Source organism: Triturus cristatus, chromosome 7, assembly GCF_964204655.1.
Source record: "Triturus cristatus chromosome 7, aTriCri1.1, whole genome shotgun sequence".
NCBI classification, from domain to species: domain Eukaryota; kingdom Metazoa; phylum Chordata; class Amphibia; order Caudata; family Salamandridae; genus Triturus; species Triturus cristatus.
The window spans coordinates 238,207,030-238,219,648 of NC_140590.1; the positions used below are offsets into that span (position 1 = coordinate 238,207,030).

Sequence of the window (12,619 nt, forward strand, 5' to 3'; positions counted from 1 at the left end):
GCTACAGTGGAAAAGACCACGAGGACATCCCCCCGGCGACTGTGACCAATTATCCAGCACCCAAGGACTCACCTCGATGCTCCTGACGACGCCTGCAGCCTCAACACCAGAGACCCCTCCAACTGCGACCAGCGGAGGGTAAGATTTCCCGACGCCAAAAGACACCCCTGCACCCGGCGCCCCACGGCCCCCTGTGCCCAACTCCTGGGTGTCTACCCAACCTACAGCTTCCCAACTTACCTCTCGAAGTGGTGGTCGCCGTCCCCGAGTTTGCAGCCTTTGTTCGTCTCGCAGCTTTCCCGTGGAAATCCATTGGGCGCCCGACGGCCCAGAAGCCCACTGCACCCGGATGCCCCAGTGCAAGTGTCCTAAGAGCAGCCACAAAATTGTCAATCGATTCTACAAGAACTTGAGAACATTGTAGAAATGTATGATGCTCTAACACAACATTCTTCCTTGGATTAAACCTTTTTTCTAATGTTTTAATGGCAGATGCATAATCATCCACCACCATAACAGCATCACCTTCTTCCCCTACACCATCCTGGACATTACCATAACTCTAGTGTTTTCAATATGGTTCTCGCCTCCGAACCTGAATTGTATATGAAAAGAGTTTTTTTGTTTTAAGTTGGGAATTTTTCTCCATCAATGGCCTCTAAATAAGCTTCAAAGCTTTCCTTCGACAGTTGCCTGGTACTTGGAGAAATAGTAGTTGGGCTAATACTCTCTCCATGAGTTGACTTTATGTGGGTGGGTTGCTGCTATACCGAAATGATCAAAGATTCTGTCTCCTTTAAATTATGCTCATGTAAATTATGCACAATCCTGTTAACAACGCTAATCTGCAGGTGCAGGCTAAATACACCACCTGAATAGATAACCGATATGTCACCGGTCATTAATGTAAGCAACACTAGGATTCACAATATTCTCAGGTATGCTTATCACTGCAACAGGGCAGGCTTTCCCCATTGAAAATGTCCCCCAAAGAATTGAAATGAGGATCTTTTAAGATGGCTGCTTCGTTATACACGGAAAAGGTGTGTTTCTGCAGTGAGTGGGGCACGTTGCAGGCAATCCTCAATCTTTAAAATGGTTGCGGGGATACATGCGTGAGTGCATTAATGCACTTGTAGTACTGAGAAGGCCTCCGAGCCTACACACACATGCACTTGTAGTACAGCCTATTAGTAACGGCTAGTCAGGATGAACCACTTGTCCAGCTAATACGCTACACTCAGCCACAGGGCTGAAGCATCTGATGGTGGGGAATCACACGTTGGGGGATAGCACTCCCCTCACTCACCTCTATTAATCCGACACACGGCAAGACCACTATCAGTGACACAGTCAGTCTGGACACACCGTGAATGCTAGGTGCCTTGTCATATGAAGCGGCACAAGAAATGGAGACGCTGGAGCCAATTGCCAATCATAACCACTGAAAGGATGCTCAACACACTTGGGTAACAGCAGACCTTTATTCCTCCTTTCATCTCCAATGCCCCGGCAGCAACTGCTTCACAGAACCCCAACAGCATTCTTAATCATAACCTGGAATATACAACCTCTCTATTCCAAGCACCAGCACACGTCTTATCATACAGGGTTCTGTCAAAATGACAGAGCCTTGCACCACATAATTTTCTTTTTTTCAAAAATAGAATCCTGAAGCAGAACTTTCTTTTTTAAAATAAAAAAGATAATTCCTCCCTCGCCATGGGACTTATCTCTCATGGCGAGGGGGCATTTTGTGTTTTTTACTGTCCCTTACCATTAGGTTTTGCCTGGCAGTGACAGGCAGTAAAAATGGCTCTATGTCCACCCATCCTAGTTGGACAGCTGAACATTTAGCCAATTCTCCAGCCGCCCTTATCTCTTCAGGGCATTGAAGAAGGGTGGCCACTGTGGTGACAGAGTAGTCACCGCTATGGCTAAACTATTGTCTACCTTCATTTCAATCGGGCGTGCAGACCACGATGTTGGCGGGAAAGAAACACGGTCCCCATTGTGACAGAATTCCCACTCTGCCAACATATAAATTAGTCCCTGTGTCATTTGTTTAGGAGGAAAAACTCTTCTCCATGTAGGACAAACGTGAAATACAGTCTCACACCGTGGAACTTCTGGTCTGGTATTTTTTCAGGGGGCCCCCTTGAAAATTTTGAGCTGTGGAGCAAAACATTTTGAAAAAGTTCCTAAACTTCTTTTGGTGCCCAAGCAACAACAGCAGCATATTTCCAAGGTGTCCAGGACCTAAAGGGGAGCACTAATAGACCTTCAGGGTGATGGGCACAGGGCAACAGCAAAGTCCAGTCCAGGTCCAGCTGCCAGTGGTTAGGTGAGGTTCTTCACAGGAATGTCCTCTTCAGCTTTTTATATTCCTGGATCCACAAGTGTGATCATCCATATGATCCTTGGAGATCTAATTGTCCTTTAATTTAATGTACAAGAGGTCTTAGGTTCTCAGGTCGTTTTCACAGGTCACAGTTTCAAATGCATCAGGTTCATGTTGCCTGGTATCCCTTCACAAGTCCAGTAGTGTTCTGAGGAAGGCTCGGTGATGGTCTAGCTTTGTAGGATTCACCAGCCTTTGGATGGGGGAACAACCTAAAACACTTCTTATCCCAGGCCCTGGCTTGAATAGCTTTTTAGTAGTTCCTGTTTGCAGTATTGCAAACAGGCCCAACGTACAATGTAGCAGGACAAATCCAAGATGGCAAAGGTCTTAGGCCATTCTAAACTTGGGTTCTGAAAGCTGAGGGTTTGAGTGCAGATAGACTAGTGTCGTAATCCTAGTGCCCTCCCACATCTAACTCTAAAATACAGTTTGATGCAGGCACTGTACCTACAACAAACCCAGCGATAGAGGTCAGGTAGGACAAAAGCAGGGTCATCGGCAACCAGACATGAGATACAAAACAATTGTCTTGGCATCATATTTGTTTCCTTTAAAGGGCACAACATGTTAACATGTACTTTAGACAGACCTGTCATGCAAGACTTAACACAATGGTTTTAACAAAATGCTGACAGTTCCCCTCCTGCATAGTCTTTTGAGCTCGGAAGGCTCATCTCAGGTCATTTAGGTCAGCCTCTTTTGTCCTCCTGGGAGGAATTTCACATTTCTTTCTGGGCTAGGCAGAAGCTGGGAGAAGCTGGAGATTTAATGACAGTTAGCCTCCAGGAACTTCAGGTAGGGATAATGTAACTTTCTAAAAGTTGCTTTTCCTTTATATATGTATTCGAAATCTCATTTCACCATTGAATTTGATTTTAATAATTGTTAAAAATAGTGGTTAAATAATTTGTCTAGCTGGTCCCATTCCTGAGATACACTATTAGTATTTTGTGGCAATGTCTAGAATGTCATGATGCAAGTATGATGTAAAAGAATGCATCATGACTGGGAGTTCTAAATGGGACCAGTATTAGTCTGTATGCTGGAGGTTGTTGCAGCTTTATCAGATCTTCAATAAAGTTCATCAACTTAACTTGGATTTATGTTTCCTGATTACTACAAATTCTGGCGACGAGGATGGGATTAAAGTTGGCTTTCTTTGTTTAATTCGCTACCCTCGCATTGTTTAAGCATTTAAAAAAATATTCCAATCTTCCCAATTGTTCTTTTCCGTATTTTAGAAGCAAACACTTACAGTTGAGTAGGTTAAAAGAAATTCTTCCTTCTTCAATAGCGCTAATTTAAGTTTAGCGGCGTTCCAGAGGTGGAGGTTGTGCTTGATAGTGCCCTCTGCGCAGTTTCTCGTCGCCAGAATTTGTAGTAATCAGGAAACATAAATCCAAGTTAAGTTGATGAACTTTATTGAAGAAAAAAGGGTCATCTGGCAAAAGCATGTAGATCAAGAAGTACGAGTCAGATGACTAGTGTCAAGGAAGTAGAAAGTAAAGGCGAAGAGGGAGACGAATTGTTTCTATCCATTGATGGAGTAGAATTACAGATGTCTCCAAGAAATGAAATCAGAAACAAAGTTGATTCTGATTTTGTGGGGAATGTGGATAGTAATTATATGAATCTAAAAAGAGAAAGTACAGAAAAATTGGAGAAACCTCATTGTGAGGTAAGGTTGGGAAAGAAATCTGTAAAATTGTTAGCTGATTCTGGAAGTTTATTTACTTTGGTTTCAAAAGAGACTTTTCAAGAGAAAATGGAAGGGAAAATGAAAGAACTATTACAAGCTGATGTAAGAGCAGTTGGGTATGGTGGATCAAAAATTAATATTTTAGGAATGCAATGGGTAAACATTATATTCAAGAATAATGGAGTTTATGGTAGGGTGTATATGACGCAAGAAGGATCAGATTTGTTAGGGTGGCGACACCAAAAAGATCTGAATATCATACTAAATCCGAATGCTGTAGAACCAGTTATGGTTGTTGAACCAAATGTAGTAAATGTATCTGAAAATGTTGAATGTGATAAAGAACGGGGGAAGACACTGATGGAAAAGTACAGTAACGTTTTTACTGATGATTTAGGGATGTTAAAAGGGTTTGCTCACCGCATCATCTTAAAGAAAAATGCAAAAGCTATTGTACATAAGGTTAGAGCAATACCATACATGATGAAGGAACCACTTCAAAAGGAGTTGGAGAAATTGCTAGAGGCAAAAGTCATAGAGCCAATAGAATCATCGTTATCTCCGGTGGTCGTTGCTCCAAAGGATGATAACAAAATTCGTTTATGCATTGATTTGAGGGACCTGAATAGAAATATTTGGGTGGATAGGCAACCTTTGCCTAACATTGGAGAAATGTTAAGTATGATGGGCGGCGGATGTGTCTTCAGTGTATTGGACATGTCTTCGGCTTATCATCAGATAGACCTGCATCCAGAAACACGCCATTTGACTTCGTTTGTAACTCCTCTAGGCGCATTTAGGTATCGCAGGATGCCTTTTGGTTTGGCATCGGCGTCTGCTGTATTTCAGCGAGTCATGCAAAATTTATTTAAAGGGATGGATAGGGTACTATGTTTTCAAGATGACATAATGATTGTTGGAAGATCTTTGGATGAGCATGATAAATTGATGGAAGAAGTTTTGAGAAGAATTGGTAATTGTGGGTTGACCATAAAGAAAGAGAAATGTCAGTTAAGGCTGAGTGAAGTCAATTATTTGGGTCATCGAGTGTCAGGAAAAGGAATTAAACCGAAAAGTAGCATAGAGAAAGCAGTGAAGGATGCACCTTGTCCAACCAATAAGGAACAATTGAAGTCCTTTTTGGGTTTGGCAGAGTACTGTTCCAAATTTGTTCCTAGGTTTGCAGACTTAGTTGAACCAATGAGAATTCTATTGAAGAAAGGGGCTGTATTTGAGTGGAATTCTGAATGTGATGAGGCATTCAATAAGGTGAAAATATGTCTGTCTAGTGCTCCGTCGTTGGGTCATTTTGACAGCAAAAGGAAATCCATACTGATCACGGATGCTAGCAATGTTGGTTTAGGAGGAGTCTTATTGCAAGTCTATGAAGGTGAAGAGACAATAATTGGATTTGCCTCGCGGAGATTGCAGGGGGCTGAGAAATCATATTCTACGATAGAGAAAGAAGCCCTAGCGTGTTGTTGGGGAATAACGCATTTTAGGTACTATCTATGGGGGATTCCTTTTGTAGTCAAGACTGATCATAAACCTTTGGTCCATATATTCAAAGGGGGACGTGGATTAGATGGGAGTGTGACCCCTCGTATCTCCAGGTGGCTACTGTCCGTGTTGGATTACAATTTTGTAGTTGAGTACGTGCGTGGGAAGAAGAATGTGATTGCAGATTACCTTTCTAGGATGCCAATTGAGGACAATTCTTGTGTGGAAATTTTGGAGGATTTAGTAGTAAATATTGATAATGAATTTGCTATTACTCAAGAGGAATGGATGAAAGTTATAAGAACAGATGAGGAATATAAGAAATTGAAAGAGCTCATTGTGAATTGCTGGGCATGTTCTAGTGAAGTGGAATCACATAAGAACTATTTATCTGTAAAAGATGAGCTCAGTGTACAGGGAGATAAAGTGTTGAGAAGGAACAGGATAATTCCTCCGGTGCAGTTGAGGGAAAGGTTATTGAAGATTGTGCATGAAGGACATTTAGGGAGGAGTTTGACGAAGAGAAGATTGAGAGAATCCTTCTGGTGGCCCGGAATGGATAGGGATGTTGAGGATTTGGTGAAGGACTGTTATGCATGTGGTAATAGCGATAAGGTGAAAGTTACGAGGGAACCTCCTTTGAAATGTGTTGAATTGCCTAGGAGACCGTGGGAGAGATTGGCACTTGATGTGCTAGGTCCAATTGAAAAGTTAGGTTCATGTAGCCGATTTTTATTAGTACTAGTGGACTATCATAGCAAATGGTTTACATGTAAGTCTATGGGTCAGGTAACAACTGCTAATGTAATAAAGTTCCTTAAGGAGGTGTTTGTGGAAGAAGGGGTACCAAAGGTACTAGTGACGGACAATGGTGTTCAACTAACTTCTTCTGAAATGGGCAGTTTTTTGGAAAGTTTCGGAATTTCTCATGAGAAGATAGCTTTATTCCGACCGCAAGCAAATGGTCTTGTGGAGAGAGTAAATCGTATTATTATGGAGTGCATTCAACTTTCATTATCAAATGGCCTAGTGTGGAAAGATGAATTACGGAGGATGATGTGGGGACATAGAATTACACCACATTCAGTGACGGTATTTCTCCTTTTGTTGCTTTAAAGGGGAGAGAGCCAGGAACCAAAGAATCTCCTATGTGGTTAAAAGAAAAGAACCAGGTTTGGGTGGACAGAGATAATATGAGGCTTAGAGCTGCTGAGTGTCAAGAACGTAATAAGTTTGCTTTTGACAACAGGAAAGGCGTTAAAGAACAAGTGTTTATGGAAGATGATAGGGTTGTGGTAAAGAAATTTGGATTTGTGAAGAAGGGTGAGTGCAAGTTTTCCCAGCCTCATAAAATAATATCTGTCAAGGGTTCAGTGGCCAAATTGGATGATGGAAGAACCTGGAGTTTTGGAAATTTATGTAAGGTTTCCCATTTATGAATAGATGGAGAACTTATGTATATTGTGTACCATTGTAGAAATTCATGTTTGGTTGTATTAAACATGACGTTAATAGATGTAGTAAAAATACCTATAGCTTACAGTTTATACTTATATATTTTGTTCTTTGTTATGTTTTTGTGTTATGTAAGGGGGGAGATATGTGGCAATGTCTAGAATGTCATGATGCAAGTATGATGTAAAAGAATGCATCATGACTGGGAGTTCTAAATGGGACCAGTATTAGTCTGTATGCTGGAGGTTGTTGCAGCTTTATCAGATCTTCAATAAAGTTCATCAACTTAACTTGGATTTATGTTTCCTGATTACTACAAATTTCAATCCGTATTCTGATTTTCTTCATAGGAGTGGATGATCTCATGAGGTCACTCTTCTGTCTTTTACAAATTGTGGATGGTTTTCTGGAGAGGGGGCTTTTGTTGAGGAATGAGAGCTATTACAGCCCTAGCAACAGAATTAGGCAAAAAAACTTCCAAAATCACATTGGTCGTAGCATTTGATACCCTGCCCTTCATTTTTTTTCGACACTTTTTTTTCTTTGGAGAATGACATATGGAAGGATTGCTCCAGGAGAATGAAAGCAAACCAGACTTCCTCTCTGCAAAATCAGTTTATTTCCAAAAGTGATGAGGATATTTTTTGTGATTAAATGCATTAATGCCCAAATATGCAAAGCACGCATGTCACAAGTTGGTCTGTGACTACTTGACTCATTTCACACCTTTACATGGACTGATCATTAGTATACTTGTTGGTAAAAAGCCTCGTACCTATTCATTTCAAGACCCCACAGCTCTCCAAGTTTGTGTTTAAAACAATTATAGCAAGTGAAAGTGAACTTGCTTTTCTTTAGTCAAACCTGAGTGTCCAGTAGTCCAGTGGCTGTGTCGGGTGATTTTGTTACAAAAGATTGTCATGGATACATCACATGTCTGGCGATATTAAGTCCATTATAGGCAGCTGCCTTATAGAACCACCATAAATGGGCAATAGATGGTATCAGAATCCAGTGCAAAATATGACCTAAATGCCTCCTTGCTGCTTATTCTGAATACCTCCAGTTCACGAGAAACAGCCAGGCCTCCTTTCTTCCTACCCTCCTTCCTGCATTCACCAGAAGAAGCTTTATATATGAACAGGAAGGCAGGTGTATTATGGGTTTGTCTACAGCTGTAAGCTTTGAGACTGATTCACAACGAGTTCCCCAAGAGTACAGGTGATTTATCAATTTCCAGAAGTATTTCACAGCTACTCAGAGAAAGAAAACATAAGTGCATTGTGCCCATTGTGAGGGAAGCAGTTATTGACATGTAGGCTGATTTTAGTGTGGAGGTGACTGTAGACTCTCTGGCATCTTTTGGAACAGATAATGGCACTCTTTCTAATCATCTTGCTTGTGATGGGTTTGATGCATGTCTTTTTTGTCTATCACAATCAGGTTTTGCCTGTCTCTGGCCAGCACAGTTTCGCTAAAACATTTGGAAATGGCTTATAGCATGGCTCTTCTTCAAAATGATGCCTGTATTATTCAATAAACCACCTCTGTTTTATCCAGGGCTGGTAGTGTTCTGCTCGGTCTTTGCCAAATAATGTGCCAGTGCACACTGTTCCGGGTTCGCAGCCACGCTCTATCAATTTTATCATCATCATCAAAGAACACAGTGTGCAAATGTAGTTCACCTGACAGGATGAGGGCTTCCAGAGCACAGTAGAACTCAAAGAACATATAAATTGGTGACTTTACATAATTCGGATATGCACGATTACTAAGAGGCTATGATAGTTAGTGGACCTTCAGAATATGATGGAGATGCGATCATTACAATTTGGAATTTGAATCTGTTATGAATACAGGATGATATTGCTCAGAAAAAGTTCACTATGTGTAGGAAAGAAAAATGACGGTGGTTTGTGGGTGTGTCTTTCATGAAATAAGTAAAAATAAAAGACTACTTTGTTATATAAGCGTTGTTTGGACCATGTATTTGTGGAAAAAAGATTATTGAAGAAAATGACATTAGAATTTTGCTAGTTTTAGTATAGCCTCAATCTTTTCATACACAAGTTCTTTTAAATACATTTTAGCAACTGAATAAATACAACCACTTTGAAGTTGTGCACCAAGGTGTATCACTTTTAAATGTATTAGTATTGCAGTTATAGTGCACCACAGCTGCTATTTGTACATTGACCACAGAATTTAAACAATGAATTGCAGGAGTTCACTAGCTTTGCAGCCATCCCATTTTAGTACCTAGAGATCCAACTGCATTTCATAATAGTTTGTTTTAAAATCATCACTAGCCAGCCTCTAGATGCTGCTAATTACCATGGTGCCGAGACAACCATGTCACGGAAGCGACCTTCGAAGGGTCTTAGTCACTGAGGTTTTTCCTATCGGGGTATCTTCTGGTTTTTAATCGAACCGTACATAATAAATCTAACATTTTTAAATAAAGAACTATAGTTAAAAAATGCCCTGCTCTTTTTGCATAATATGCACGAGTTGATGATAAACAGAGGGTTTGTTGAGACATAAATATGCATACAAGTGTGTTTACCTGGTAGATAACACCAGGATGTTTTCAGCCAAGCTTTGCCATCAGCCAATGTTGTGTTGTCCGGGCAAGAGCAGGGATCCTTCCTTGTGTATATGATATCATCAAAGTATCTATAGTGGCACACTGGAAAAAAACAAAGATAAACAATGTTAGGAAGATGCAGAATAGAAAAGTGGCAAAAATAGTGAAACTAACATTGGCAAAGCCAGTAGGTCTCTCCTCTGCCAGAGCTATTGGTTTAGTTTATTTTAGCTGTGTATTACAGTACTGTGGTTGCACAGTATGTTTAAAGTTTTATGTTAAATTGCTATGAAACAGTTATTAAGAATTTGGTATTTATTAATGTGTGAGGGATGGTATGAACTTTGAATTAAAATATGAAATGGAAGGGAAGTAACAAGACAAACAATGGCTGTCTTTTTAAAAAGTTTTTATTAAGTCTTTTTATTAACAGTTTCGAGTCGACTTTACAGGTTTCAACAAGTAAGGCAGAAACCTATAACAAATTTCGTCATGTTTACAGGGTACATAGATAGTTCGTGGTAGTTAACAGTGCCTATGGGATAGTCAGATTTTCTGGCGCTGGGACAATGGGTGAACACAAATATTGCCTCTGTTTTCGTTCCATTTACCCCAAATGGAAGATCACTTTCTGGGGCACCCACGCGAAACATACACAGTTTTCTCACGGAACATGCACCAATCCATGTCTTTCTTCCAAGATGCTACCTTGGGCGGCCCTCCCGCCCCCCACATTTGTACCATATTCCGTTTGGCCACCATCTGACCCATTGTGACCCAGATTTTGCCTTTGCTGCTAAGATTCTTGGGTTCCCAAATGTTCAATAGGCATCTTTTTGCATCCGGCCTCAAGGCGGCCCCCAACACCCTGTTCATGCACTCGTGTATTTTCAACCAATAGGATTCAACATATTCACACTCCCAACTTATATGCATAAAGGAGCCCGGCAGTCCACATCCTCGTCTACAGTTGCCTTCCTCTGCTCACCCCTTTTTGACTAGAGTTGGTCCGTTGACATATATTCTTTGGAGGATTTTCAACTATATAAGACGGAACCTAGTTGAAATAGCCACCTCTTTCAGGGATGCAACTGCCTCCTGCCATTCCTAGTCCATCCCTCTCCCAGTGTTGCCTGAGTGACGTCAGGGGATTCGGAGAATTATTAATCAGTTTTTTATAGGTCAGGGATATCGCTTTGTCCTGCATATACCCGTCCAACAACCTGTCCTCTAGTGGTGAAGAGTCTGGTAGGGTGGTACCTCTGGATATGTGAGACAGTCGTGCGTGCCTGACTTGTAGGTAGCGAATGTGCTCCATTGTGGGGTGGCTTGTGTGAGCTCCTTATCCCAGCCCAGGCTTTAGTTGGCTGTGTGCCAGACGAGCTCTGAGTGCTTGGTTGGGCCCGTCAGAGGATATTTCTGCGGCCTTGAGTAGAGGGTCCTGTGGTATGTCCCCCCTGGGATCAGCCATTTATCCAGTCTGTATGCCGGGTCCATGTTTTGTTAGTAGGTGCAATGAGTAATCGCTGCCAGGTGCGCTGCCCAGTAGTACTACTTAATGTCGGGCTGTCCAATACCCCCGTCGTACCAACTTAGGACCAGTTTCTTTAAGGCTATTCAGGGTCTCCGCTCCCACAGTAAGTTACGCTGTGTACTCTCTATCTCATCAAAATATCTAGCTGGGACTATGTCTTGGGTGTTTTGCAATGCGTAGAGGAAGCGGGGCAGTGCCATCATTTTAAACAACACCGCCCTTCCTAGCAGCGAGAGCGGGAGCGTCTTCCAGGTGCCAACGTCTCTTTTGAGCCTCTGTAAGGGTGGGAGCAGGTTTCGCTCGTACCTAAGTTTGGGGTCCGCCGTGATATGGATACCTAGGTAGCAGAAAACCTCTTTCACCGTCTGTATGGGGCAGTCTCGGGGCAGGGACGGGGGATCCCCTCTTAGGACGTACAACAGGAACTTGCTCCAGTTTATCCTATATCCAGAGTACTTTCCAAAATTAGTAAAGATATTGAGGACCTCGAGGATGGAGGGCTTTGGGGAGGCCAGATATAGAAAGATGTCTTCTGCATGCAGGGAGATGCGGTCCACCCAATCCATCGCCCACGCTGATGAATGGGCTCCAGTGGATCCAAGCTGCCAATGGCTCCAGGAAGGGGGCGAACAGGAGAGGGGACAGTGGACTTCTCTGTCTGGTTCCCTGGCCCAGCCCAAAGACCCCAGATTTCTTGTTCTTGACCACGACCTGTGCCAAGGGCTCCATGTATAGGAGTTTGATCCATCCTATAAAAACAGGCCAGAACCCCAATTTGGTTAGCACAGCGAATAAGTAAGACCACTCTATTGTGTCGAATGCCATGGTGGCATCCAGTGAGACCACCACAGCTGCCTCCTGAATTGTGTTAAGTCTTCCCAGCACCCCGTGGAGGTGGCGTAGATTTAGAGCCGTGTTTCGGTGAGGTATAAAGCCGGATTGGTCAGGGTGTACTAACTTACTGATAACTGGGATGAGGTGATTTGCCAGTACTCTGGCTAAGATCTTGGGCTCTGAGTTGAGCAGAGAGATGGGTCTATAAGAGGAGCATTTATCCTTGGGTTTACCCTCCTTGTGGATTGTTACTAGCATGGCCACTCTTTGGTTTTTCGGCAGCAGTCCCTTTTCCCGGCTGTCCTCAAACATTGCCTGTAGGTGTGGGGCGATAGCGTCTGGTTTTAGTTTGTATAATTCTATTGGGAGGCCATTTGGGCCCGTGGCCTTGCCGGGTTAGAGGTCTCTGATAGCCTGTGCCAGTTCGTCATTTGTAAGGGCGCTTTCCTGCGCATCCCCATCCTCCGCCGACAAGATCGGCATCTGGATATCTTTGAGCAACTCCGCAGAATCCTCCACGGAGTAGGTGGAATAAGAACAATAAACCAAGCCAAAATAGTTGGCAAATTCATTGGCTATGGCCTGCGGGTCGGTCACTGTAAGTCC

General features: G+C 42.4%; 1 protein-coding gene across 2 annotated transcripts in view; it reads right to left on the reverse strand.

The window, feature by feature from the left end:
* LOC146809301 (HLA class I histocompatibility antigen, B alpha chain-like) overlaps nucleotides 1-12,619 on the reverse strand; it is a 362,969-nt gene that overhangs the window by 139,292 nt on the left and 211,058 nt on the right. For both annotated transcript variants that reach the window (XM_085616112.1, XM_085616113.1), the window contains exon 3: nucleotides 9,625-9,747. In XM_085616112.1, the coding sequence (XP_085472238.1) occupies nucleotides 9,625-9,747 (123 nt within the window). The remainder of the gene's footprint in view (nucleotides 1-9,624; nucleotides 9,748-12,619) is intronic.